Source organism: Pelodiscus sinensis, chromosome 18 (genome assembly GCF_052426305.1).
Source record: "Pelodiscus sinensis isolate ZL-2025 chromosome 18, ASM5242630v1, whole genome shotgun sequence".
Taxonomy (NCBI): Eukaryota; Metazoa; Chordata; order Testudines; family Trionychidae; genus Pelodiscus; species Pelodiscus sinensis.
In genome coordinates, this window is record NC_143069.1 from 30,579,997 (window position 1) to 30,607,947 (window position 27,951).

Genomic DNA, 27,951 nt, shown 5'->3' on the forward strand with positions numbered 1-27,951 from the left:
ACAACAAAGATGGCTTCCCCCCCCCCCCAGCCCACTATACACTCCTTGCCCACACTCAAGATGGCCCCTCCCGGACTACGTCGCCCTTCCCTGCCCACAGTTAAGATGGCGCCCGGCTGACTGCGTCGCTCCTATGTGCCCATAGTCAAGATGGCGCCTCTCTGGGTGCGCCTCCCTGCCCACAGTCAAGATGGCGCCGGTCCTGCCCAATCGCATCCCGTTGCCCACAACCAAGATGGCGGCTGGGGCCCGGCCCTGGCAGGAAGTGGGGCTGATGGGGGCTGAGTCCCCCATTGGGCCTCTCTGTGCCCAATCAGGGCGCTGGAGGCGGCGCTGGGGGGGAGGGGACGAAGTGGGGCCCAGGTTGGGCCCCCCCTTTCCCGCGGGGTCGACAACCGCGACCCCCCCCCTCCGCGGGGCGGAAGTGACGAGTCCCGGCTGCCAAAATGTCGGCGCCCAGGGGGAGCTGTGAGTACTGGGGGGGCGGGGACAACCCCGGGGGGCGGGGGTGGAGGGAGCCCCCCCCCTCGAGGTCTGGGGCGCGCTGGAAGGGCCAGGAGTGGGGCTGGAGGGGGAGACCCCCGCTCTGGGGGGGGGGAGGGAAGTGAGGTCTAGTGGGCAGAGCAGAGGGGGACCCAGGACTCCTGGGGTGGGGCATTGGGGGCTGGTGGATAAAGCTGGAGGGGCTGCCCAGTTTGGCCAGGGGAGTGGGGTTTAGTGGGGTGGCGGGAGCTGGGATCCAAGTCGCCTCTGCTCTAACCACTGCACCCCACTCCCTCCCCGAAGCTAGGAATGGAAGCCGGGTGCCCGGTCTCCTTCCCCCTCCCCGCCCACTCAGCCAGTCTCAGGAGGTTTCCCGTGGCTGGCGTGGGTGTTTCTGTGCCCTGTTGCCCCGAGCAGCTATAAATAGAGGAGCGGAGAGAGGGCTTTGGATTTAATCGGCTTCCTCTGCCCGGGGCACCGAGAACTGGGCAAAGGGGATCAGGAGATTAGCGAGACTGGCTGGTTTATAATGGTCTGTGGGTAATTACCAGCACCTGAGCCAGCCAGAACCTGCCCTGGGCCAGGATCAAGGCTGGTGCCACCTGGAGAGGAAGGCTCTGTGCCCCTTTTCCTGAGCCAGCCAGTCCCTGCCCTGGGTTTGGATCAGAGCCAGTGCCCCACTGAAGGGGGTATCACTGACTGTTTCCTGTTTGCGATTCCTAGAGGTGCCCGGGGGACCTGGCGGCGATGGAGCGCTATGGCACCGATCTGCCCGAAGGGCTGGGTACCGGCTGGGCAGAGGAGCTGGGGCAGCCTGCTGGCCGGACACCCAATGCCCTCGAGTGTGTGGTGCCGTGCTCGGACCCGGAGGATGGCCCCGATGGGCCGGCACAGGTTCCGTTGGCGGACAACGAGGCGGGCTCCCGAGTGCCCTTCCACTGCTCCGAGTGCGACAAGAGCTTCCGGTACCGCTCGGACCTGCGGCGCCACTTCGCCCGGCACACGGAGCTCAAGCCTTTCCAATGCCCGCACTGCAGCAAGAGCTTCAAGCACTCCTTCAACCTGGTCAACCACATCCGCAGCCACACCGGCGAGCGCCCCTACCGCTGCACCGTCTGCCCCAAGGGCTTCCGGGACTCCACCGGCCTCCTCCACCACCAGGTGGTGCACACGGGCGAAAAACCCTACTGCTGCCATGTCTGCGAGCTCCGCTTCTCCTCCCGCAGCAGCTTAGGCCGTCACCTCAAGCGCCAGCACCGCACGCCTCCCGCAGGGGGCGCCCCGGAGCCGCCTGGTGCCGCCCGCTGCCTGGAACGCCTGTGCGGCCAGGGGCGGGTAGCCCCCTATGGCTGCGGGGCCTGCGGGCGCCGCTTCCGGCTGGCGCCCGAGCTGAAAAAGCACTGGCTGGCCCACACGGACATCAAGCCCTTCAAGTGCCCGGACTGCGAGCGGGACTTTAATGCCCCCTCTTTGCTGGAGCGCCACAAACTCACCCATGCCAAGGACCGGCCTCTGCTCCTTCCTTGCCAGGGCTGTGCATGCCAGGGGGCGCATGGGCAGCAAGAGCCGCAGGGGCTGGGCTGCCCAGCCTGCAAGCCCCAGGACACCCGGCCCCTGGACAGCCTGTACCAATGTGAGTGCGGCACCTTCTTTGCCAATGCTGGCACGCTAGCCGCCCACCTGGCGGCCCACACGGGCGAGGCCTCCTTTGCCTGCGGTATCTGTGGCATGAGCTTCGGGGCCCTGCCGCCCCTGGAGGCTCACCAGCTGAGCCATGCCATGTTGCTGCCCCCACAGGATGTCCCTCCTCCGACGGCGACGGTGCCCGTGCCGCCAGCTGGTGGGGAGCTGGAGCGCCACTTGCTGCCGCGGCTGGAGCTGCGGGCTTTTCCCGCCCGGTCTGGCAAAAAGCTGTACAAGTGCACAGAGTGCGAGAAGTTCTTCCGCAGCCCCCGGGACCTGGACCGGCACGTTCTGGTGCACACGGGCGAGAAGCCCTACCAGTGCGCCGAGTGCGGCAAGTTCTTCCGTCACGAGTGCTACCTGAAACGGCACCGGCTGCTCCACAGCGGGGAGCGCCCCTTCCAGTGCAGTGTCTGCCACAAGGGTTTTATCACCTTCAGCAACCTCTCCCGCCACCTCAAACTGCACCGCGGTATCGACTAGCGGGGCAGAGCCGCTGCCCGCTCGGCCCGCTGGCTTGGCAACCATCTGGCTTCTTGTTGTAGGGTCACTCGTAAGCACTGAGCTACGCAGATCAGTTTGTTATTGTAGGGCCTCTCTGTATGCAATGGTTTATTTTTGTAGGGTCACTCATGAATGCTGGGCTGCACAGATACGTTTGTTATTGTAGGGTCTCTTGGCACGCACTGGTTTGTTACTGTAGGGTCTCTTGGCACAAGCTGATAAATCTAAGGTCACTCTTGAGTGCTGGGGTGCACAGATCGGTTGGTTATTGTAGGGTCTTTGTGCCGGTTTGTTTTGGTAGGGTCTGGTTACAAGGGGCAGTCTATTGTTGTCAGGTTACTCATGAGCACTGGACTGCACAAGCCAGTTTGCTGTTGCCCTAGGGCTGGGTTGCACACAGCGGTTTGTTATTCAAGGGTCTCGTTGTCCATGCGTCAGAGGGGTCACTGTGTTAGTCTGTTTCAGCAAAAACAACAAGGAGGCCAGTGGCACTTTTAAAGACTAACACATTTGTTATTGTGCACGCTGGATTGTTATTGTAGGGTCTCTCCTGAGTGCAGGACTGCATACGCTGCTTTGTTATTGTAGGGTCTCTTCTAGGTGCTGGACTGCACATGCTGGTTTATTATTGTAGGGTCTCCTTACATATAATGACTTGTCAGTGTCCGGTCCCTCATCAGCTGGGCAGTATACAGAGAAATTGCTATCAGAGGGCACTGGGACTCCGCAGGCCAGTTTGTTATTGTAGGGTCTTTTCAAAGTGCTTCGGCTGCTGTGTGCCCTAGGCTGATGATCGGGGGTTTACTGCGGCCTTGCCGTCTCCTCCAAGGTCCAGAAGGGCCAGCAGTGGCTTAGAATGAATATACCTAGGGGTTCTGCACTGAGGTTTCTGACTCCCCCGGCCTGTACCACCCGGCATCCCTGTTGGGGGTCTGTGGGCCCAGCGTGACCTTGGCACTGCCCCGGCCTGGACCACCCGGCATCCCTGTTGGGGGTCTCTGGGCCCAGCGTGACCTTGGCACTGCCCCGGCCTGTACCACCCGGCATCCCTGTTGGGGGTCTGTGGGCCCAGAGTGACCTTGGCACTGCCCCGGCCTGGACCACCCGGCATCCCTGTTGGGGGTCTGTGGGCCCAGAGTGACCTTGGCACTGCCCCGGCCTGGACCACCCGGCATCCCTGTTGGGGGTCTGTGGGCCCAGAGTGACCTTGGCACTGCCCCGGCCTGGACCACCCGGCATCCCTGTTGGGGGTCTCTGGGCCCAGAGTGACCTCGGGGTCTCCATACACTGAGGGACATAGTATCTCCTCACTGCTATTTCTTCCTGCTCAGTGGTTTTGCTCCAGGTGCCCCATCTCTCCACTGTGACCCCCGGTCAGGGACCATCTCTCATCAGTTCACACCAATGGGGTGGGGTGGAGGGGAAGGGGGGAGCTGGCCAATTGACACCAGCAGAGGGTCTGGGCCCAGTGACTCCATGGAGCTACACCTGATTTATACCAGTTTGTGACGCTATTCTACCCTAGGGAAAGTAGAAAATTGAGGCCACAAAGGGAATTGTAAGGCTGAAGGCTGCCCCAGAAACTAGGTGAGGCCTTTAACACACAGACCCAATTGGAGCAGAAGGATCCTACATGCAGGGTTCCCTCTAATTTCTCCCATCCATGGGCAGAATACATTTTGTTCTGTGCACTGAGGCATGTGCAGATGTGCACCACCAAAAACACCTACTGCCGGCTGTGGGCGCTCTGCTAATCAGCTGGGCTGAGTCTCTCCTGGGTGGCTGCCCAAGTGCTCAGCTTCCAGGGAACATTGCTACCTCCATGTTGCCATCCAGCCTTAGTGGAGGCGCTGGCTTGTATCCCACTGCTGACACCAGTGATGGCGAAGACTCCCACACATCCACACACATCCTGGTCTGTGCTGGTGACTGGAGAACCAGCAAGTCTGTACGCTCAGCGCTAGCCCTGCCTGTCTCCTCTGAGCCTTGAGCACGGTTGTGCTAGTCATTTGAATTTGGAACAGAAACGACTGCGAAATGTGAGGGGTGTCACGTGCCCCTCCCCCACATTCCTCATGCCCTTTCAGATGGCTACATCCTTGAAAAGATGCTTCTCTCCCAATGCACATTGGTGTGTTATTGTAGGGTCTCTTGGTTGTGTGTTCCACACCCTTCAGTTATTGTAGGGTCTCTAACAAATGCCCAAGATTACGCTTGCTATTGTAGATTCTCTCAGCAGTGCTGGGGCTACGCACACCTCTTCGTTATTGTAGGGCCTCTTTTCTGTGTGGTGGGTCACGCTCGTTATTGTAGGGTCATTTGCAGACGTTGCTGTTTTAGCACCACAGGGAAATCCCGGTGCTGCAGGTGCTGGTGTATTATTGTAGGGTCTCTCATAAACACTTCGGTGTGCTGTTGTGAAGTCACTGCTGGATGCAGGGCTGCAGCCGCTCGGGCTTGCTATTGTCGGGGTCTCATCCATGCTGGGCCGCACACATCAGCCTGTTCTCGTGTTTCACAGGAACGCACTCGGCGGAGGCTTTGCTCAGTTACAGAAGGGACCCGGGGCTGGTGCTGAGGGGAGGAGAGGGACACTGGGCCTCCCCTATCCCTTAGCTGAATGGGGAATCCCTGCGTGTGATATCTCGCCGTGGCACTAACTCGGGTTCCCAAGAGCCAGATCGCTGTGTTAAAGAATCCTTTTTGTTTGTTTGTTTAAAATAGATTAGCATTGTCCCCCCCCCCCCCCCCCACTGTTGGTAAAAATATCCCCCAATCTCGCCTGCTGAGAGCTCGACACTGAAAAACAAGGAAATAAAAAACTTTCCCCCTCCTGATCAAGTCCCGGCTTTTATTTCTTAGGGATGCCCAAAGCTGGGGAGGACATGGGAGACGGGTACAGGCCCTTCCTGAGGTGTCTGCTCCTTGTTCTTTGGGTCAGCAAATCCAGTCAGATCCCCTCCGCCAGCCATCTTGCTGGTTAGCTTACGGAGAAGATGATTGAGTGGCTGTTTGGTTATGTTTTTCTTCTGGGAGGAAAAAACACCCTTGAAATGGGGCGGTCTGTGCCCTTTAAAGGGACCTATGCACAGCCACGCCCTTGCATGGCTTGGGTCTAGAAATGTTGATTTCATTTGGGGCAGGGATAGCTCAGTGGTTTGAGCATTGGCCTGCTAAACTCAGGGTTGTGAGTTCAATCCCTGTAGAGGCCATTTGGGGCAAAAATTCATCAGGGATAGTACTTGGTCCTCCTGTGAAGGCAGCAGACGGGACTCAGTGATCTTTCAAGGTCCATTCTAGGAGATAGCAATCTCCATTAATTTAAAAACCCCTTTTAGATCCCAATTTGGGGCGCAGGGCACATTCCACGGACTTTGTTTATTTACAAAGTCCCGCTTCGCCGTACGCAGGGAGACCCACAAATGGCAGGCTGCCTCCGAGCCAACTCCTCGGTGGCTCTCCCTCCTGTACCGTGCTCGGCTGGCTTGCTTCCCCACCTTTCAGGCCTCCTGTGGCGTACAGCCAATGGTGATACACCGGTGCACGCTTGGCTGCTGGTATTGGCACTGCAGGTTGGCACACCGGGAGTCCATGCCCAGCGTGATGCCAGGGGCCCCCTTTCAGATTGGGGGGGGGCAACCTGTGCCTGTCGTGATGGGGGAGGGAGTGAGAGCGTGGGGCACGGGACATATGCTGTAACTCAGTGCAAGCCAAGCACCAAAGGGGGATGGAAATCAATCCCATTCCTCCTTCCCCCCATCACCTGTATCAGGGCTGCTAAGGCACTGGAAAACCCTACTTTATTTGGCAGACAACTCAGCTTACAGGAGCGCTGTATCTAATCTCTCTGGCTTCTCTACACTATGGCTATGTCTACACTGGCGGCTCCTTGCGCAAGAACATCTTGTGCAAGAAAACGTCCACACTGCCATGTGCACGCTGTGCTTTTGCGCAAGAGCTCCCATGGCAGTGTGGACGCTCTCCTGCGCAAGAAAGCTCCGACGGCCATTTTAGCCATAGGGCTTTCTTGCGCAAGAAATCCCTGTTGCCCGTCCACACTGCCCTCTTGCGCAAGAGCTCCTGTGCAAGAGGGCTTACACCTGTTAGAAAAGAGCGTAGCTCTTGTGCAAGAAGCCCTCTCTTACCATGCCATGTAAATTTCCTTGCGCAAGAGCGGGCGGGCAGTGTGGACGCTCTGCGGATTCTTGCACTAGAACGGCTGTACTTGCGCAAGAAGCTGCGCGTGTAGACTTGGCCTATGAGTTTTTCCACAAGAGACAATGCAAATGACGTGCAGATTAGCACTTTCCCGCACTTCATTTGCATGCTCTCTTCCATTTCGTTTTTGCGCAAAAACGGGCAGTGTGGCCGTGGCCGTTTTGCGCAAAAAACCCTTTTTCTGCAAGATCCTTATGCCTGTCCCGGAGGGGACATGCGGCCTGGTTTTGCACAAAAACCCCTAGCGCAAAAACGGAACGAAAGAGTATGCAAATGAAGTGCGGGAAAATGCTAATCCGCACTTCATTTGCATCCCTCTTGCGGGAAAAACTCATCGTGTAGACAAAGCCTCTATATATTGAGAAAAGGTTTTCCTGCGTGACAACAGAGGGGCATCATCCAGGCACTCTGTGTCCTGCTTGCTGCCTCCTCTCCCAGCTCGACCTCGCTGCTTCCCCTCGCCACTTGGAATCGGTATTTTAAACCGAGCCCCTGCTCCCCTTCCTCCACTCCCCACCCTATCCCCCGACAGGGCTTTCAGGGCCAAGGCATGTGGCACAGCAACCGGCAGACCCCACATCGCAGCCGTGACAGCCCGGGGAGGGGTGCGGCACTCAGGACAGCAGCCCGGGGACAGGCACTAGGAGCAGGGCTCCCCCGGGGCTTATGTGCCAGCAGCCGGCTCTTGCGGGCTCCACCAGGCTTTTGGGGCGTGAAAAAGATCCAGGCTCCACTGGCAACACAATGTCCTAAAGTTCCACCTAATATTTCCCTTCCTGCCTGTTACCCGGCCCCAGTGGCCTCCCAGAGAGGGGAGGGAACTCAGGAGTCCGGCCCCCCCCCCCCCGCTCTAACCACTAGCCCCCACTCCCCTCCCAGGCGTCCGAGTCCGGCTTCGCCTCCTGCCTTCGCACCAGCATGTGAGGAGCAGCAGCGCGTGTTTCTGAGGGGGACGAGATAGGCTGTGACACAGCCCCCCCCCCCGTACCCCACCCCCTTGCACGGAGCCCGCAGCTGGCCGAGGTAAGACGCGGGCGATGCCGAGCGGGGCATGGTCCTGGCCCACGGATGCTGCATTTGCTGCGGGAAGGGTCCAGGCGCGCTGGGCTGCATGGGGGGGGGGGGATGTGCCGTGCTGCCCCCCCCCTCCTGGGAGGGGCAGCTGCTTTGCAGGGAGCGGGGGGGGGGGGGCGTTAACCCTTAGAAGGGATGGCTGGGGCGTGAGCCGGCCGCTAGTGACAGGACGCGGCGCTCACCCCCTCACTGAGATGGGGCGGAGCAGGGGATCAATCGCCCCCCCCCTTGCCCCTGTGAAGGCGGCGCTGGGCTACATGGAGCGGGGAGAGGGTAGCAGGGGGGCAGGGTGCAGGGAGTGAGGTGGGGCCCCAGCAGGGGGCGCAGGGTGCAGGGAGCGAGGTGGGGGCCCAGCAGGGGGTGCAGGGAGCAGGGCGGGGCCCAGCAGTGGGCGCTGGGAGCAGGGAGCGAGGTGGGGGCCCAGCAGGTGGTGGAATCTCCCTCTCTGGAGATATTTAAGAACTGGTTAGATAGACATCTGTCAGGGATGGTGTAGACGGAGCTTGATCCTGCCTTGAGGGCGGGGGGCTGGACTCGACGACCTCTCGAGGTCCCTTCCAGTCCTATGATTCTATGAGGGAGTGAGGTGGGGGCCCAGCAGGGGGCGCTGGGTGCAGGGAGTGAGGTGGCGGCCCAGCAGGTGGCGCTGGGGAGCAGGGCGGGGCCCAGCAGGGGGCTCTGGGCTGCAGGGAGCGAGGTGGGTGCCCAGCAGGAGTTGCTGGGGTGCGGGGAGCAGGGCGGGGCACAGCAGGGGGCTCTGGGCTGCAGGGAGCGAGGTGTGGGCCCAGCAGGGGGCGCTGGGCTGCAGGGAGCGAGGTGGGAGCCCAGCAGGGGGCGCTGTGCTGCAGGGAGCAGGGCGGGGCCCAGTAGGGGGTGCTGGGGTGCAGGGCGGGGCCCAGCAGGGGGCACTGGGCTGCAGGGAGCGAGATGGGTGCCCAGCAGGGGGCGCTGGGGTGCGGGGAGCAGGGCAGGGCGCAGCAGGGGGTGCTGGGCTGCAGGGAGCGAGGTGGGGGCCCAGCAGGGGGCGCTGGGGTGCAGGGAGCAGGGCGGAGCCCAGCAGGGGGCACTGGGCTGCAGGGAGCAAGGTGGGGGCCCAGCAGGGGGTGCAGGGAGCAGGGCGGGGGCCCAGCAGGAGGCGCTGGGTGCAGGGAGCGAGGTGGGGGCCCAGCAGGGGGCGCTGGGTGCAGGGAGCGAGGTGGGGGCCCAGCAGGAGGTGCAGGGAGCAGGGCAGGGGCCCAGCAGGGGGCGCTGGGTGCAGGGAGCAGGGCAGGGGCCCAGCAGGAGGCGCTGGGCTGCACGGATCGGGGACATTTCCTGTCGTTCCCTGATCCCTGCCAGACCCCCTCTCTCCGATGCAGGATTCCCTACAATGGAGACTGAGCTGCCCGAGTCCCCACCCTCCACCGCCTCTCGTGCACCGGGGTTGCCCCCCAACTCCCCCCACAAGAAGCCGCTCCCGAAGCCGCCGGGCAGGCGCCCGCTGCCCCACCAGTGCGCCATGTGCCAGCGCCGCTTCGCCCAGGCCCACGGCCTCCGGCAGCACCGGTGCCGCCCCCAAGTTCTGCCCACCCAGAGCCCAACTGGTGGCGAATCCTTCCCGGCCGAGGCGGCACCCGGCTCCCACCAGTGCCGCTCCGGTGCCAAGCGAGGCCACCAGTGCCGGGTGTGCGGGAAGCAGTTCAAATTCCCCTACTACCTAGCCCGGCACGGCCTGACCCACAGCGGGCAGAAGCCCTTCCCGTGCCCGGTGTGCCACAAAACCTTCCGCCGCCCGGCCCACCTGGCGCGCCACCAGCGCACCCACGCCCGCCAGCCCCCCTGCCCGGAGCCGGCCCGGCCCCTGGGCGAGGGGGCGGACGAGAAGCAAGTGTTGCTGCAGGAGGACTGGACTCTGCTGTGCCTGGCCTGCCAGGAGGCCTTCGAGACCAAGGGCGAGCTGAAGGCCCACAAGTGCTTCAAGGCCCCGGGCCGGGCTGGGCCGGGCGGCGCCAAGCGGCACCAGTGCAGCGTCTGTCACAAATTCTTCGCCCGCCCCTGGTCGCTCTCCCGCCACCGCCTGGTGCACACGGGCGAGAAGCCCTTTGCCTGCCCGGACTGCGGCATGGCCTTCCGCCTCTCCTCCTACCTCAAGCAGCACAGCCGGGCCCACGGCGCCGGGGCGGGGCTGCCCTTCGGTTGCCCGCTGTGCCGCCAGCGCTTCCGCAAGGCGGGTGAGCTGGCCAGCCACCGGCGGGCGCACGGGGCCCCGGAGCCGGCCCCCCGCCAAGGCGCCGAGTGCGGGGTCTGCGGGAAAGCCTTCAAGAGCAAGTACGACCTGGCCGCCCACGTCCTCATCCACACGGGCGAGCTGCCCTACCCCTGCGGGCAGTGCGGCAAGCGCTTCCGGCGCCTCTCGCACCTCAAGCAGCACCAGGTCACCCACACGGGCGCCCGGCCCTTCCAGTGCGTCCTCTGCCAGGCGGAGTTCAAGCGGCTGGCCGACCTGGCGCGCCACCGGCAGGTGCACGAGGGGGACAAGCCCCACCAGTGCGGCGTCTGCCACAAGTTCTTTTCCCGCGCCTACAGCCTCCTGCGGCACCAGCGCGGGCACCGGGCCGAGCTCCTGGCCGCTGCCCGCCCCGAGGCCTTCCTCAGCAACTCCTGCTTCGACAGCCAGGACCACTCCGCCTTCGGCCCGCCCGAGGAGGAGGAGGAGGAGGAGGACGAAGGGGGCATGGCCGGCGGCTCCGGGGAGGGCTCGTGACCTGTGGGAATTCTGTGCTGAATGGTGTGTGTGTGGGGGGGGGGGTTATGGAGGGATCCCTGGGGCCTGCTGGGGGGGATCCCTGGCCCAGAGTGGCAGCCCCTCCCACCAGTCCTGAGCCAGTCCTTGAAATCTAGACTGGGAGTTGGGGGGGCGGGGGAGGAGTGTGCATGGAGCTATACTGGGAGAGCAGGACACCTTGCGTGGGGAGGGGGTGGGGGCAGGGCAAAAGGGAATGGAGCTTGGGAGGGGATGAGATGAGGAGGGGAATAGGGGTGAGGTTGCCAGAGCCAGTTGGGGGGGGTGTCAGACATTGAGATCTAAGGTGGGGGGGTGAGTAATTAGCAGCCAAGAGGAGGGTAAATCCCCGCAGCAGGGAATGGGGGGGGGAGACCCAGCCAGCACTGGGGACAGTAGGGGGAACCGGACGCAGGCCTGTCTCCACTAGGGGGCGCTGGCCCAAGGGATGGGCTGGGGGGGGGGGGGGGCAGTCCTGCAATATTCTGTGATGCAGAGAGGGGGCACCCTAAAGGGATCACACCACGTTCTGGGGTTGGCAGGGGGGAGTGCCCCTAGATGGAGTGTGCCATTTTCTGGAGGTGGGGAGGGAGCTGTGTTGGATGGGTTATACCATTCTCTGGGTTGGGGGAGGGGGGGGACACGGGCATACTATGTTCTGGGATAGGGGAGTGCCCATATATTGGTCACACCATGTCCTGGGATGGGAGGGGGAAGCAGCTGTAGCTGGATCGTGCCACTTTTAGGGGTGGGGGAGGTCAGGATGTAGAACTGTGGGTCCTGGAGCCCCACCATTCCCTGCCCCACTGCCTGACCCCACTATCACACCTAAGGGCACCGTGGCCTCCCTGTCCCCCCAGTGGTTCCCTGAACCCCCTGACAGGAAGTGTGATCAAAGGGCCAGCCCAGCCCCGGGGCCTTGTCCCAGTCTGCCCCCCCCACCTGCTCAGCATCTCACTGAGGGATGGGCAGTGGGTCCCCCTCAAGACGGGGGGGGGGTACTCAGCACCTCCACCCCCAGGCACAGGGGGGTGCTGGTGTACCCCACACACCTAGGGTGGGTCGCTGTCCCATGCAGTGGCACTCAGCCCACTTACGGGGAGCGATAAGAACAGGCGAGCTCGGCAGCCTGAGCTGAGACCCCGCCGGCTTCATGGCTCCAGCTGTAGAGGGGGGGGGGGGGGGCAATCCATTTTGGCCAGGGGCCACTTCAAAAAAAGGTTGAAGTGGCTCCCGGCTGCCCCAGAAGGGGCGGGGCCTAAACCAGAAGGGGGCGGGGCCAGGAGGCTTCATCGGTCTGGGGGTGGGAGAGCCCCTTTGCCCCCCTTCCCCCTCGTTGCCGCTGGGCACCCATGCCCCTGGCAGGGCAGGAAGAGGCTGCGTGGAGCTTCTGTGGCCCTGCCCCCGCCCTGCGCGAGCGGGAGGACGTTTCGTGCGCTCCCCTGCCCCCAGACCTTCATTGGCCTGGGGGTGGGGGAGCAGCAGGGCGGCCGGCCCGATCCGGCCCACAGAGGCCCTTCTGCCCAGCCCTGCTGTAGAGCCTCGACTTCGCTCTAGAGGTCCCCAGTTCAGACCCTCCCAGGGGTGGTTACACTGGGGGCCCCCCGCATGCAGCTGGCTTCTTGCAGCGACCCTGCGATCTCTGGGTTCCTGCCACGGGATGGCACAATCGGGGGAGGGGGTCCGATGGGGCTCCCTGGGGGCTGGACACGGTCGCACCCCCACACGCCTGGCCGGAGACATGCTCAGCCGGGCTGTTGCCCCGGATGTTTGTCGGTTCACTCCTGTCCGGCGACCCGAGACAATAAAGCGATGGGGCCACGACGCAAGTTGCTTTGAGTGGTGCCCGGCCCGCAGCTCAGCAGGGGCCCCCCGGGCACTGGCGGCCACAAGGAGCAGGGGGCTTCTGGGCCTCCCCGCTGTGAACAGAAGCTGGAAAACGTGACTGGCTGGAGACAGGGGCTGCCCTGAGTGTGACCAGGCGAGGGGTCCCTGACTAGCTAGGTGAGGGGTTCCCCGTATTTCCAGCCCCCACCTCAGAGGCGCCACCTCCCAGCACTGGGGGAGGGGTCCCTGGCCACCCAGCCTGTGCCCCAACCCCAAGGGGCCACAGAGGACGCCAGCACAAAATGAGCTTTATTGTTCTGTTTGCTACTGCTCTGTTCAGAGGAGGCCAGATCCCCAAAGGCCCCCTCCATCCTCTGCAGGCTGAATGGGGCAGGGGACTGTGTGTGGGGGGGTGCCCATCTGCTGGGCAGCGGCATCCTTGCCCACACAGTCCCCCAGGGAGCCCCACACACCCTCCCCTATGTGCAGGGAGTGGGGTCTACTGATTAGAGCCACCCCTGAACTCCACCCACATCATGGGAAGCTGCTGGGAATGGCAGCAACTGACCAGCCATCCTGCCCTACATGGACACCCCCACTGCCCGGGGACTAGGCCCAGTACTGGCTCTTGGGCAGCCCTTTAATCCTTAAACCAGGGGTCCTGGCTCCCCACCCCCTCCCCAGCCACCAGTCCCCCCCACTGCCCTGCCAGGGGCTAAGAACCTGGGAGTCCTGGCTCCCACCCCCCCTTCTCTAACCAGTGCACCGCACTCCCTCCTGTCAGCTGCTGTCCAGCTGGGGGTCCGAGCAGTCAGCGGGGGGTAGGGAGGGCTGGGGTCTCAGCTCGTCCCAGGGGAAGCTCAGATCTAGCCCCTGCATCTGCTCCCGGTAAATCCGGTCGAATTTTTCGCTCTGGGCCGCAGTGAGATGGTTCTTCCAGTCCCCGGTGATCCCTGGGAGAGAGCAGAGGCACTGTGAGTGCACTCCAGCCCCCTGCCAGCCCAGCCCCGGGCTCCCCCAGCCCTGCCGGTATCCCTCACCCCCCCCAGCCCTGCCGGTATCCCTCACCCCCCCCCAGCCCCATCAATCTGAACTGGTGCCAGGTTTCTGGTGGCTGCCTCCGTGCTCTGTTTCATCCAGGACCCAGCTTATGGGGCCTCGTTCTTCTCCCAGGCCCCCCCCCCCCGCCCCAGCCCGTCCCAATTGCCCGGCCCGGCCCCACCTTTCCGCAGGAAGGACTTCTTGCTCTGGTCCAGGAGGAAGCTGGGGGACAAGCTGAAATTACTCATCTTGTTCTGCTTCATAGCCTGGAAGGAGGCGTTGGCCACCACCGCGTCTAGCGCCTGGTCCTCCAGCTCCCTGCCCAGGAACCGGCAGATCCGTTGTATGCTGCCCCGCAGGTCCTGGGGGGGAGGGGAGTAGGGACGGGGATCAGTGGCAAGGCCTCCCCCGGGGGCCCTCCAGGCTTGGGGAAACTGAGGCAGGAGACCACAGGTCACACTGGAGGCCATCAGAAGGGGGCAGATCTTCCTGGTGGGGACTCCCAGGCCGAGGGGACCTCTGGGGGGTGGAGGGACTTTGCCTCCACCTTGCCCTGTGGGGGATCATGGCATGGCTTGGAGATGGGACTCCGGAGTCCTGGCTGGGATGAAGGAGGCCAAAGGTGGCCGAGGGACTCCTGGGGTCTTGGCTCGACTTTGCCATTGAACTGCAGGGGGTCCTTGGGCAAGTCATGGGCGTTCTGTCGTGCCTCAGTTTACCCTTCTGACCCCTGTCTGAATATACTTGGAGCACTGCAATACTGGGATTGTCTTGTGTGTGTCTGGGCAGCGCCCGGCCCAACGGGGCCCTGATCCTGGTCACATTTTGCCCAGGTGGCACAAGGAAGCAGGTGAGGCAGTGCCCAAGGCTCAGTCCCTCTGCCTCTCCCCGGGGACGGGGTCCTGTGTTGCTGCTGCATTTTGTGATGCTCGTCCCATCTCTGCTCCTGCCAGGCTCAGCCTGGGGGCTCAGCTCTGCCTGCTGCCTCGCAGAGGTGCCCGGATAGTCGCTGCTCAGCCAGGGCTGGGAGGCACCACGACTGGGCAGACACCGGTCCAAGTGCCCTGATTTCTGCTCCAGTGGGAGTCACCCCACAGACCCCCATGTCCGTGGGCACAGGGTTGGTGGGCACCCCCAGCTGCTGGGGTGGGGCAATCAAGCAGGCGTGGGGGTAACAGGCCGGAGCACCGAGCTCCATCTGCCCCAGCCCCTTCCCCGCTGCTCCTCAGGGATCCTGTATCCCCTCCACCCAGCCCCTCCAGTCTGCCCCTTCCCCCATCCCAGGACCTTCGCCCCCCTTCTGTCCTGGTCCATCCCAACCCCCCTGGGGTACTGCCAGTCCCCTCCCCTGCATCCCCCCTGTTCCTGGCCTGCCCCCATCTGCTGCTAGGGGTGCCAGGGGTCTGGTTTTTGGCAGGATGACCCAGTCAAAAATGGACCCTGGTGCCTGCGGTGAGCAGGGCTGTCGGGCACTTAGTGGAGCTAAGGCAGGTTCCCTGCCTGCCTGGGACCATGCGGCTCCTGGAAAGCAGCCGGCATGTCCCTGCGGCCCATGGGCAGCAAGGGTACCCTGAGCACCAGCTCTGCAGCTCTCATTGGCTGGGAACGGCGGCCAATGGGAGCGGCAGGGGTGGTGCCTGTGAGCAGAAGCAGCAGGTGGCGCCCCCTGGCCCCTCTGCCTAGGAGCCTGCACCCCAACCCCCCTCCTGTACCCCAGCCCTGAGCCCCCTCCCAAAACCAACCCCCTGCCTCAGTTTCGCAGGGTAGAGGGAGGGGCAGGGCTTGTGAATGGAGGGGGGGCTGGATGAGTGGGGGGACCTGGGACCTTGGAAGGGGCGGGGCCTCGGGGAAGGGGCGGGGCCTCGGGGAAGGGGCTTTCTGCCATTCGAAGGCGGCAGCCCCACCTCTTGCAGCTCCTCGTAGCTGATGCAGAAGAAGTTCTCGCAGCCCCGCAGCCCCAGCCAGCCCTTGACGTGGTCGAACCAGGAGCCGAAGGGCACTGCAAGAACAAAGGGGGAGGGGAGGGTGTCATGGAGGGGCAGCCTGAAGGGGGGGGCAGCCCCCTCCCCCACGGCACTCACCATCCCCCTCCAGGAACCGCTCCAGGAACTGGTCCATGCGCCCTGGCTCTTTGTAGGGGCGGAAGATCTGGGCGAAGTGGTAGAGAGAGACAAGGACGTCCTTCGGGTTCCGCACCGTGTACACCACCTGGGGGGGCAACGCGGGGTGAGCCCCCTGCTGGGCATGGGGGTGGGGGCTGGGCCCATGGAGTATGTGCCAGAAGAGGAGCTGGCTTGGGGCTCTGGGCCCCTGGGGTACATGCTGGGAGAGGGAACAGGGGAAATCACTGGGCTCAGGCTCTCTGCAGACTCCGGCAGAGTCACATTTTGGGGCCTTTCTGCCCAACCACAGGGGCTAGAAACTGAATTTTATTGTATCTGAGACCAGAGTGTCTGCCCTCCCCCCCCCCCCATTTCGCCCTCCTGGCTCCCCCTTCTGCCCACTCCCCCAGCTGCCCCCCTCTTGATTCTCCCTCCTGCCCCTCCCCCTCCCTCAGTTCCTCCTCCTACCCCCTTTCCTGGCTCTCCCTCCTACCCCCTCCCCCAGTTTCCCCTCTTGCCCCCCCCATGGCTCCCCCTCCCCCAGTTCCTCCTCCCCCAGTTTCCCCTCCTGCCCCCCCCGTGGCTCCCCTTCCCCCAGTTCCTCCTCCTACCCCCTCCCGTGGTTCCCCCTCCCCCAGTTTCCCCTCCTGCCCCCCCATGGCTCCCCCTCCCCCAGTTCCTCCTCCTACCCCCTCCCCCAGTTCCTCCTCCTACCCCCTCCCCTGGCTCCCCCTCCCCCAGTTTCCCCTCCTGCCCAACCCCCATGGCGCACCTTGGCCTTGGAGCGGAAGAAGGACTTGGCGAAGAGTTGGATGGGCAGGTGGGAGCTGATGATCCGGGGCGACCGGTTGCCCTGGGCCATCCGGAGGCCCAGGATAGTCTCGTACCAGGGCCCTCTCTCCCAGTTAGGGACGGTGCGGCACCAGCTGGGGTCCCCGTTGCTGCGGATGAGGCTCAGGATCTCCAGCATCCAGACAGTCCCTACAGCGACAGCCTCCGTGTGGGGAGCGTTGCTATGGACAACGGGGACTCCCCTCACTCCCCAGCATGTGGGCCTCAGACTCCCCACCCCTGAGCCTGCAAAGGCCTCGGAGGGGAAAGGGGGGAGGTAACTAAATAGAACCCAGGTGTCCTGGCTCCCAGCTCCCCTGCTCTAACCACTAGGCCCTGCTCCCAGAGCCCTAGCCCGGGCCGCGAGGCCCCCCCCCCCCGTACCTGATTTCTGGTAGGTGACGTTAAAGATGTCGTCATCCCGGACGCGGAATCCGTTCTCCGCCTCCCGCAGCCCCTGTGCCGAGTAGATGAGCTCTGGGAAGCTGATCCCCTTGTACTGGAAATATTCCTTGAACATGCTGAGGCTGGTGATGGGGCGAGACGAGGCCAGTTAGACCCAAGATCAGCCCCCGGAGTTACCCCAGCCCCCTGCTTGGCGTGTGCGTATCTGCCTGCCTGCCTGCTGGAGGAGATGCGCCCTGCTCTGTGGGTGGGTGGGTGGGTGGGTGAACCGCCCCGTGGCGAGTGCCACACCCGGTCGCACCCTGGCACTGGTGTCTCAGATGCGGAGACATTTCACAAGGCTGCTCCGCCCTCGGCATCTGAGCTGGGACCAATCTCCCATGACGGGATCCTGGTTCCATTCCTCGTGGCTGCCCTGTACCGGCTGCTGGAGGAGCGGAACCGACACACGACACCGGCCCATATGGTAACGCCTCTCCTGAGATGGGCGCCCATTTCAATTTTCACAGCTGCTCAGGACTCCAGGGGCCGGGCTGAGAGGGAGGGGGGAGATCAGCCACAAATTACCAGTGACGGCAGACGGCCAGAGTCCAAATGTAATGCCCTCGTCGAACCCACATCGGCACCGGCGCCCGCGGGCAGAGACCCAGAAAGTCCGATCCCTCGCCAGCAGCAGACTTTGCCTCTCAGAGAATTCGGGCAATTCCGGCTGCAGTCTTGGGGTCAGTTGTGAAAGTAACGCGGAGTGAATCAACCCCGAATTTTCCTTCCAGTGCCGCCTGGAACTCTGGCGGAGCAGCCCACGCGGGAGAGTGCTAGAAATCGGCAAACGGAGCTGAAATCAGTCTTCGCGACGGACGAGCGTCAGTGAACCCTGGGCGAACCGCTGGCTGAGTAGGGTGGCCATGAAATGGGACCCGGGTGTGGGGGGTTCTGGTGGATCCCAAACTGGATCAATGCCGTGGCGAAAAAGGCAGATGTCAGGGTGCGCTCTGTGGACGGGAGAACGGAGCGAGGGCTTTGTTTGGTGGGGGTCCAGGAAAGCTCCATTTTGGGGCACTGCCCTTGTGGTGAGGAGACGGGGCAGGAGGATTAAGAAACCAAGCCAACAGGGAGAAGATGGGAAAACAGGCTTAGTCTGTCCAGAGGGGAGCCGGCTGATGGAGGGACAGACAGACAGTGGAGCCGGTCTGACTATGTCTAGACTGCAGGCTTCTTTCGGAAGAAGCTTTCCTGGAAGAGAGCTTCTGGAAAAGCTTATTTCGAAAGAGCGGGGCCACACTGCCAAAACGCAATGAAAAAGCCATCGGCTTTTTCAAAAAATAGCGTCCACACTGAACGGACGCTCTCTTGCATTGCAGTCGGGAGTAGTAGGGATGGAGTGGCCACCAGGGCCCCGAAAAGCTTTTTTGGAAAAGGCTTCTTCCCCGTAGAAAGAGGTTTACTGCCGTCGGGGAAACCCCTCCATTCTTTCACCTTTCTGTCAAAAGAACTCAATGGCAGTGTGGACGCAAGTATTGTTTTTCCGGAAAAACGCTGCCGGGTAGACACACCCTACGTTTGAGTTTCCAGTGATGAACCCAGTTAGCCGTCAGGAGAAACTGTCCAATGGGAAGGAGAATTCAGGTCCGTGGAGCAGCCATGGGCTTCCTATCCGTGGCTTTGGCAGAAAACCCCTGCCAGGGGAGATCTAGGTGTATCTGGCCCTGCGTCGGGGCTGGATGCTGCTGGCTTTTCAATTTGCTGTGGCCATAAACTAGGACATCCCAGGCCTGCTGCTATGGCACCCGGAGCCAGCCCCACAGCAGTGTGTGGACACATCTGTCATGCACAGTCTGTTCCCTCTGCTTCACTTCGGGGTGGAGCGGCTTGCGGAGGCAGGGCTGGAGAGGGACACACCTGTCACTCTGAGGCTATGGCGAAACTCACCTGCCCTTGGAGCAGGAGGTGGGGAGGTCGAGGTTGGGGTCGGGGCGCCACTGAAACACAGGAGATTTCTGGGAGCACTGTTGAGCAGGCGAACTGCTCCGAGACAAAAACTTCAGAGGGGGAGCTGAGTGAGTCTGTAACAGGAAAAACTTCAAGAACAACTAGTCTAGTAGCACTTTAAAGGCTAACAAAACATGTCAATGGGCTCACGAGTTTCGTGGGCACAGCCCACTTCTTCAGATGACTGGAGTATTGAAAGTCCAGATCCAAGAATAAATAAGAGGGTGGGAGGGGGAGGAGAAAAAAAAAAAGACAGTGAGTAGAGGATTCAAATAGTTACGAGAGGCTGATAAGAAGAATTAGCATCTCCACTGGTTGGTTGGTGAAGTCATTAGCATGTCCAAGGTAGTGTGTGAGCCAGACCCTGTCCTTGTTCCGACCATTTGCATAAGAATTAAACAAGTGAATGAAGTTAAGTTCCAGTCCTTCTTTGTGTAATTGGCTTGTGGCATTGGCCTGAAACAACACAGCGACTTGGAGAGCCATTAATGAGTGTCCAGGCAGATTCAACGTTCTCCAACAGGTTGCCTTTTCGGAGATCCGATTTGCGTCCATTAATTCTTTTCCGTAGAGACTGTCCAGTCTGGCCACTATCCATGGCAGAGGGACGTTGCTGGCTCTTGATGGCATAGATCCCATTCGTGGATGTGCAATTAAATAAGCCCCTGATTTGGTAGCTGATGTAGCTGGGTCCAGTGATGAAATCGCAGGTGTGGATGTGTGGGTAGAGTTGATTGCAGGGGGGGAGGGAGGGGTTCCTGGAGGAGCATGCTGGAGGTGTGTTGCATGGTTCCTGGAAAGAATTTGTTTGAGGTTGGGAGGTTGTCTGTAGGCGAGGACTGGCCTTTGCTCCAAAGCCTCAGAGTGAGGGGTCATTTTCCAGGATAAGCTGCAGATTGTGGCTAATGCGTTGGAGGGGTTGACGTTGCGGACTATAGGGCTGTGTCTAGCCTACTTCCCTTTATCGGTAAAGGGATGTAAATTAGGCACGTCGATATTGCAAATGACGCTGGGATTTAACCATCCCGCGCTTCATTTGCATAATGGCAGCTGCCGCTTTTTCCCCGAAATGGGGCTTTTCCGGAAAAAAACCAACCACAGCCGTTTAGACGGGAATCTTTCGAAAATAAAACCCTGTTTCGAAAGATCCTGTCAACCTCATTTTTTGAGGCGTCCAGGACCTTTCCAAAAAGGGTTTTATTTTCAAAAGATTCCTGTCTAAACTGCCGGGTTTTTTCGAAAAAGCCCCGTTTAAAAAAAGCAGCAGCCGCCATTATGCAAATGAAGCACGGGATATTTAAATTATGGCTTCATTTGCAATATCGATGTGCCTCATTTACATCTCTTTACCGATAAAGTGATGTAGTCTAGACCAAGCAAGGTGATGCCAAGTGGAATTCTGGGGACTATAGACTAGTTGAGTAACCAACAGGAATTCGTGAGGTTCAGTGACTATTCAATTAACCGATATTTAACATCCCTACTCCAGTTTCACCCGCGCCCCAACCAGCACCACACCTTACATTGGGAAGAGGTTATTAAAACCCGTCTCACCAAATCCAAACAGGTTCCACCGATCCCAGCTCAATGCACACCTCAGACCTGACCCCAAAGAGCGTGCTGTGTTGATCCTTTAGAGCAGGGGCAGGGAACCTTTTTCAGGTTGAGGGCTTAAGAAAGAAAGAAAAGGAAAAGGAAAAGGAAAAGATCGGCTGGTTTTCTAGCAGATCTGTTCTCTACAATCAACGAACCTACGCATGGGGCAAAACATGGACTTGTCTGATTCTGTGGTTGAGTTTTTTGTCCCCTCAGCTGTCCAGGGAGGGCATTTTCATTTCAGGCCAGCAGGGGTTTTAAATACATGTTTGCATTTAGAAAGATCAAATAGGGGGGGGGAGGCAGGGGAAGTTCCCAGGGGCAAAGCAGCAGAAGCTCCTGAAAATCAAACCATTTGACCTTTCCCAAATTGTTTCCCCCGCCCTGCCGACTGAAAAAAAGGTTCAAGATTGTCTCAGGTGTGCGCAAGGTCCCAGGAAGGTTTTGTGCGGCTGATGCTCAGTGCCCAGGTGTGTGGCAAAGCTGGAACCCAGCTGAGCCGCGAGGATGGGTTGGCAATAACTCCTCCTCCTCCAGCACCCAAAGCTACTGACTTTTACTTGCTGCTGCTGCCTGATTTGGCTGGCACGACCCATCCACGGCCAATCCTTTGGAGCAGAAGCGGCTAGTCCGAGCACTGTGTGGTGTCCGGGGTGACCAGGATGGGATACAAACACCTCGTTGGCTAAATGAATTAGGATCAAGCGGCCGCAGGCTCAGAAATCCGGGCCTGCTTTCAGCCAGCTCTGTGCCCCAAACAGCTTTGTCTTGCTGCTTTCTTCCACATCCGCAGCGTCTTTGGCGGAACCTCCCCTATGACATGCGTAAACAGACAGAGGCAGGAACGGCATCCTAGCTCGGTGCAGAGCCTGAAATAGAAACCATGTCTCCTCTATCCTAGCTCCAGCGTCCTGGGGAAAGCCTTCTGTGTCTCCCTGGATTAGCTTTTTGCCGTTTTCACTCAGGCCTTGCCTTTAGGCTCCAGGCTTTGGGCGGTGGCTTCCCTCGGTTCCTGCTGTCATGGCATCCCAGCTCCTTCATTGCTCCTTGCAGCTAATCCAACAGATTGCCCCGTGATTTCAATCGTGATTCATGGCATCCATCAAAGCCCTCCCTCTCAGGCCGGAGTGGGCCCGGATTGTAATGCTGCGCTATAAATAGAGTGGAAGCCAGGAGTTCTGAACCACTCTCGGCGTCGGAGAGGCCGGGCGGAGCGCCCTGTGGTGAAAAGCCGTCTTATGCAATTCGATCGCAACAGCAACTTGCAAAACAAACAAGCCGGGTCTGTTTGCTGCTGCGCCAGCCCTGGGGGGAGTTGAACACCCTGGTGTGACCTGCAAGCTGCATGGCGGCACCTGGCCTCCTTTGTTCTCCTGTAATTGCTCTCACTGCTCTCATGCCTCTTAGACGCCCCTGTTGCTACCCCGATGGAAGGAGGGTTACGCTAGTGCTGCCCAGGGCCCGAGAGTCGGGCCCCGCAGGGCAGGCGCTGCCCACCGGCAGGGAGACGGCCCTGCCCTGCGGAGCGTGCCGCCTGAACAGCCGCAAAAAGGGAGCTTATTGCGAAATGGGGAAACTGAGTCAGGAGCCCAGGCCTGATCTGTGAGAGTGGCCGGCCTGTCATCTGCCTCATCTCGGTGCTGCTGACCGGCCTGCCCCATCCGTGTCTGGACACCTTCCTGGCCCCATGTGAACCCCTTCCTCTCGTCCTCTACCCAGCCCCATTCGAAGCTTTGTCCGCAGCCCCTGTCTACCTACCCCCACCCTCCACCCAGCCCCATGGGAGGCCCATTCCACACAGCCCCTCCCCCTTCCCCCCCAGCTCCACAGGAGTCCCTCCATCCCACAGCTTGCCCCCCTCGTCTACCCAACCCCACAGGAGCCCCTCCCCCCACATCTCCTCCACCTCTCCCCCCTCCACCCAGCCCCAGAGTAGCCCCACCCCCACATCCCCTCCACCTCTCCCCTCTCCACCCAGCCCCAGAGGAACCCTTCCCCCACAGTCCCTCCAGCTCTCCCCCCTCCACCCAGCCCCAGAAGAGCCCCTCCCCCTACAGCCCCTCCAGCTCTCCCCCCTCCACCCAGCCCCACAGGAAACCCTCCCCCACAGCCCCTCCACCTCTCCCCTCTCTACCCAGCCCCAGAGGAGCCCCTCCCCCTACGGCCCCTCCAGCTCTCCCCCCTCCACCCAGCGCCACAGGAACCCCTCCCCCACAGCCCCTCCACCTCTCCCCTCTCCACCCAGCCCCAGAAGAGCCCCTCCCCCTACAGCCCCTCCAGCTCTCCCCCCTCCACCCAGCCCCACAGGAAACCCTCCCCCACAGCCCCTCCACCTCTCCCCTCTCTACCCAGCCCCAGAGGAGCCCCTCCCCCTACGGCCCCTCCAGCTCTCCCCCCTCCACTCAGCGCCACAGGAACCCCTCCCCCACAACTCCTCCCCCTCCTCCACTCAGCTCTATGGGAGCCCCTTCATCCTCCCACACACTCACCCCCACCTCTATATTTCATTCCTCTCCTGCCAGTCTCTGGCTGTCTCTGTCCCAGGCCTGGGGCTGAGTCTGGCCCCAGCCGAGGGGGAGACTGGAGCTGTCTGGAGCTAAGGGCAGAGCCTGGGGCCAGCCCCCCATCTCCACCGGGCTGTGCACACAGCAGGGGCAGCTCCCCGGGGGACCCTATGGGGGGAAGCAGCTGCCCCCCTTCTCTTACCTGTCCTAGGGCGGGAGGCAGCACCTGGCTGGCTTGGCAGCCGCTGGAGCAATGATGGGATCCCCTGGGACCCAGCTGTGGAGCTGGTGCTCTGAGCCTTGGGGCGAGGAGCCTCCCACACAGCAGGAAGGGGAGGGGAGGCTGTGTCACAGGCAGAGCACCCCAGGGCAGGGGAGAGAGACCCAGCCTCCCTGGAACGGAGGCTTGGATCTCGGCTCCCCGGGACCAATCCGGAGTCACCCCCGCTCCCAGCTCCCCGGGACCAATCCGGAGTCACCCCTAATTATAATGGGGTCAGGGCTCCACCCCACCAGTCAATGCCTTGATACTCACTGCACAGATGCCACTGTGAAAGCCCCAGACATGGGAGCAGTCCCCAATTCCCTCACAGACTCCTGGCAGGGCGGTGACTCACCCAGGCCGGGCAGTCCTGAGAACTGCTGGGGCAGAGCGAGGATCTAGGACTCCTGGGCTCTCTCCCCAGTTTGAGGAGGGGAGTGGGGGCTAGTGGTTAGTGAGAATCCAGGAGCCATGGCTCCCAGCCCCCTGTCCTAGCCACTAGACCCCCCTCCCTTTCCAGTGCCAGCACGAGAACACAGAAGTCCTGGCTCCCAGCCCCCTGCTCTACCCACTAGTCCCAGCTCTCCTCCCCAGAGCCAGGGGGAGAACCCAGGGGTCCGGGCGCTCCACACCGCCAGTCAAGAGCAGGATACTCACTGCAGAGATGCTAGTGAGGAAGCCCCAGAGACGCCGCCTCCCTCACAGACGCCTGTGAATCACCCAGGCTGGCAGGCCCGAGAGCTGCTGGAGCCGGGACTCCTGGGCTCTCGCCCCAGTTTGGGGAGGAGAGTGGGGGCTAGTGGTTAGAGACATGTGAGTGGGCACCAGGACTCCTGGGTTCCACCCCAGGCTCTGGGGATTAGAGAGGGGAAGGGTTGGGAGCCGGACCCCTATGTCCTCTCCCCCACTCTGTGAGGGGGAGGAGCCCTGCCCTCTTTGGGCCCCTCCCTCCCACTCCCAAGATCCAGCTCCTGGCGGAAGCTTAGCTCCGCCCCCCGGCTTCACTGACGAGCGCCGCCATCTTTGTCCCTGGCAGAGACCCCGCCCCCTCCTGAGCCCGAATAGGGCAGGCTCAGATTAGTCGCCATCTTGGATCCAGAGCGAGGCTGAGGGGGCAGAATGCTGCAGCCGCCCAGCCCCCCCCCCAGCGCTGCAGGTATCAATCTTGTTGGTACCCCCCCTCCCCACCTGCAGCCCCCCCACGCCAGAGCCCCTCCCTCTCTGCCTGCACCCCTCCCCCAGTACCCTGCCAGCTCCTCTCCCGCCCCATCTGCACCCCCCCCTCCTGCTCCACAATCCCCTTGGCCCCCTCACTTCCGATCTGCAGCTGCCTCGCCAAACTGTCCAGGAAAATACACCTGGGAGCGGAGGGTCTGTCCCCTGCCCATCTGTGTTCCTGTCCTCCCACCAACCCTCTGTGTGAGAGGCTGGGGTTCATTATGCTCCCCCAGACAGGGAAACTGAGGCACGGAGCTGGTTCCTCGGGTCCTGGGCCAGCACCCATTGATGGGTCGTGCCACCCACCTGGAGTTGGCCATGGGTACTGGCAGCAGTAGTAGGTTGTTATCCTGCCCCAGCTGGGAGGGGCGAAAGGAGGGAATTGTGGGTCAACTACCCTCCCTCCACCCCTCTCTCATTTCTCCCTCCCTGCCCAAGTCTCATGAACACAGCCATGTCTCCAGCGCCCACTACGGGCCGGAGCAGGAAGTGCAGGACGAGGTTCCCCGCAGAGCTGAGAGACACGCCCGGAGGAACCTGCTGGTGCCTGAAAGAAGGAGAATTCGCCCGAGCTGCCAGCTGCCAGCTGCCAGAAGAGACGCCCGAGGGTCAAGGTAGCATCCCACAGAGGGGCAGGATTCCTGGGTTCTCTCTCTGGCTCTGAGAGAGGGCTGGTGTCTAGTGGTTAGAGCTGGGAGGGGCAGGGCTGCTGGATCACATCCCTCAGTAATCCTGTGCCCGGTCCCCACAGAGGAAGCCCCGTCTGGCATCAGGGACCTGGTCCGGGCGGCCGAGCTGATGGAGTGCCCCTGCTACGCCCAGCACCGGGGCGGGACCCAGCCGGCCGTGCAGCACGACCACGGGGCCTACACTGTCCCCCAGGAACCCGCCGGGCTGGCCCGCATGGTGCGCGAGCTGCAGGAGATGGTGCATCGGCAGAGCCAGTTGCTGGAGCGATCGCGGGAGGCGCTAGCTGCCAGCCAGGAACACTGCCAGGAGCTGCAGGTGAGGGGCCAGGCCCTAGGGGGCGCTGTGCTGCAAGGAGGGGCAGGAGGTTCACGGCGTGCCCTGCCCAGAGTCAGCCGCATCTCACTACTGGATAAAGGGTCCCCATATACCCAGCCTTACACCCCACCCCAGAGTCAGCCGCATCCCAGCACTGGATGAGGGGTCCCCCTATACGAGCCTTACACCCCACCCCAGAGTCAGCCGCATCCCAGCACTGGGTGAGGGGTCCCCATTAGGGATGTAAAATATCATTGCATCCACCAACTGGTTAACCATTAATCAGTTAACAGGTTAATGTGGGTTTGGGGTTGCTTCAGCTGAGCTGGGCCCATCACCCCCTGAATCTGCTGCATTGGGGGGCTGCTTCAGCTGGGCTGGGCCCAGAGCACCACACTGTGGGCAGGGAGCTGCTCCAGCTAGGCTGGACCATGGATTAATCTATAAGCATCACTTGGTAAGGATGTTAACCAGTTAACCATTGATATGCCTAGTCCCAGCCCTGCACCCCACCCCAGAGCCAGCCGCATCTCAGGTATGGGGTGCAGAGTCCCCATGTATCCAACCCTCGTGCCCCACCCCAGCGTCAGCCGCATCTCCGGCTCCGTATGCCACAGGAGAGGTCCGAGAGCGAGTGCTGGTCACTGGCGTCGGAGCTGGGGCAGCGGATCGCAGCGCTGGAGGCGGAGAACCGGAACTTGCGCTGTGAGCGGGACCAGCTGGAGAGCGGGATGCGGGCGCTGCGGGAGGAGCTGGCGCAGAGCAGTGGCACGGTGCTGGCCCTCAGCCAGAAGCTGAAGGAGCAGGGGGCCCGGGCTGAGCCAGACCGGTTCTGCCTGGCCAGCGTCCGGGGTGATAGCAAGTGGCTGCGGTTCTACACTGGCTTCAGCAGCGCCCAGCATCTGGCCACGTTCCTGGCCTTTCTGATGGAGGGGGAGCTGCAGCGGGGGGCCGAGCCAGGCCCCCCCAGTGCCCTGAGCCCCGAGGATCAGCTCTTCCTGGTACTGGTGCGGCTGCGGCTAGGGCTGCTCCTGCAGGACTTGGCCTTTCGCTTCCACGTCTCCGAGGCCACTGCCTCCCGCTACTGGCTCAGCTGGACCCAGCTCCTGGAGACCCGGCTGGCCCAGGTGAGCCCTGTCAAGGGGCTGATGCCCCCTAGAGGGGACTGGCTCCATGTCTCATTCCCTGCCCCCCCAACCAGCCAGGCCCTGGTGTGTGTGTGGAGGGGGGCGGGAAACAGCACCACCTAGTGGTCAATCCCTGTTCCTACCTGGATATGTGTAGAGACTAGATTGGAGGGGCTGCTCCGGTTTGCCAGACAAGCAGGGGGCATGGGCTGGAGGGGTAGCCCCCCATGTGGAAATGGGGAGTAGCTTGGGGGGGATTGGGGATGTGGCTTGGAGCTGTGCCCCCCATCTGACAGGGAAGGGGGCGCAGCCCAAAGGGACTGGGGAGGGCGGTTCCCCCCACATGGGAAGGGGGTGTGACAGAGATTGGGGAGGAGTGGTCACCCCACATGGTAAAGGGGTGTAGCCCCCCCTCCCCGGGGCAGGGCCTGGCACTCCCATGCCCCTGTGCCCCCAGGTGCCGGTGCAGTGCAGCCCACGCTACGTGGAGCGGTTCGAGCCACGGCGGGCCGCACGGGTCGGGGGCGTCCGGCTGGTGGTGCTGGACTGCGCCCAGCTCTTCTTCGCGGGCCGGGGCCGGCAGCACTACGCCCTGCAGGGCTGTGCCCTGGCCGCCCCCAGCGGCTTCCTGGCTTTCTGCTGCAGCGCTGCCCTGCAGGCCGGGGAGGGGGCAGCAGAGCCCGTACTGCCCCCCTTCCTGCGGGACGGCCCCGTGGCCCTCAGCACCCAGCAGGGGGCAGCTCGCCAGCAGGTGCTCAGCCTGGCCAGCCTGGCCGACAAGGCCCTGCGCTTCCGCTTCCTGCGCAGGGTCCAGCCCCCCGCCATGGAGGGCCAGGTGGGACGGGCCTGGGTCATTTGCTGCTATCTGGCCTGCCTGCTGCACGAGCCTATGGGGCTGGCCTGGGCAGGGGGTGCCTCTGCTCCCAGTGGGGGCCTTTAGCATTCCCCTCTGTGGCTGGGGATCCGACAGGGGCCCCCTTGATTTTAGCCTGTAAAGGCAGGATGCTGGAGCCATGTCACTCCCCCTTCCACAAAGGTGAGGGGAAACCGAGGCGCAGAAAGACCAGACTCTGCCAACGGCAAAGTCAGGGAAAGACCCCGACCCCGACCCCGACCCCTGGCTTCTCCTCCTGCACTGGAGCTCAGGTCCTACCCCCAGCCTGACTCCCTGCTTTGTTCTCTGCCCAGCTGCTCCACGTGCAGGTGGGTTCCTGGATTATTTGTAACTCCCCCTCCAATAAACCTTTTGTTCTTGGTTAACAGTTGTGGGGAGATTCCTGAGCAGGACCCCCTCCTGCCCCACAGCCACGGGCACAGCAGA

At 62.2% G+C, this 27,951-nt stretch overlaps 4 protein-coding genes across 6 annotated transcripts; 3 read left to right on the top strand and 1 right to left on the bottom strand.

The window, feature by feature from the left end:
* The first annotated feature begins 256 nt into the window (after positions 1-256).
* On the top strand, positions 257-5,998 carry FIZ1 (FLT3 interacting zinc finger 1). The gene is made up of 2 exons (XM_075915187.2): positions 257-468; positions 1,207-5,998. The coding sequence occupies exon 2, from the start codon at positions 1,231-1,233 to the stop codon at positions 2,647-2,649; it is 1,419 nt and encodes a 472-aa protein (XP_075771302.2). The 5' UTR covers positions 257-468; positions 1,207-1,230; the 3' UTR covers positions 2,650-5,998.
* Positions 5,999-7,820: 1,822 nt separating this feature from the next.
* On the top strand, positions 7,821-10,912 carry ZNF579 (zinc finger protein 579). The gene is made up of 2 exons (XM_075915188.2): positions 7,821-7,911; positions 9,321-10,912. The coding sequence occupies exon 2, from the start codon at positions 9,332-9,334 to the stop codon at positions 10,703-10,705; it is 1,374 nt and encodes a 457-aa protein (XP_075771303.2). The 5' UTR covers positions 7,821-7,911; positions 9,321-9,331; the 3' UTR covers positions 10,706-10,912.
* A 1,929-nt stretch (positions 10,913-12,841) lies between these two features.
* Positions 12,842-24,217, bottom strand: LOC102451084 (sulfotransferase 2B1). 3 transcript variants are annotated; one of them, XM_075915200.2, is made up of 8 exons: positions 23,221-23,470; positions 17,497-17,744; positions 16,909-17,051; positions 16,466-16,674; positions 15,673-15,799; positions 15,496-15,590; positions 13,773-13,953; positions 12,842-13,503 (listed from the first exon to the last, which is right to left on the bottom strand). In XM_075915200.2, exons 2-8 carry the CDS (start codon positions 17,547-17,549, stop codon positions 13,331-13,333), a joined length of 981 nt encoding a protein of 326 aa, XP_075771315.2. In that variant the 5' UTR covers positions 17,550-17,744; positions 23,221-23,470; the 3' UTR covers positions 12,842-13,330. The 3 variants fall into 3 exon arrangements, with proteins under 3 accessions (XP_075771315.2, XP_075771316.2, XP_075771314.2); XM_075915201.2 differs by lacking the exons at positions 17,497-17,744; positions 23,221-23,470 and adding an exon at positions 23,938-24,217; XM_075915199.2 differs by lacking the exon at positions 17,497-17,744 and having other exon boundaries at positions 23,221-23,466.
* On the top strand, positions 21,607-27,710 carry LOC142823786 (uncharacterized). The gene is given in 7 exon segments (XM_089770439.1): positions 21,607-21,654; positions 24,362-24,436; positions 24,937-25,086; positions 25,088-25,112; positions 25,250-25,503; positions 26,121-26,630; positions 27,088-27,710. Coding segments are annotated over 7 exon segments (1,545 nt in total). The 3' UTR covers positions 27,571-27,710.
* The last annotated feature ends 241 nt before the right edge of the window (positions 27,711-27,951 follow it).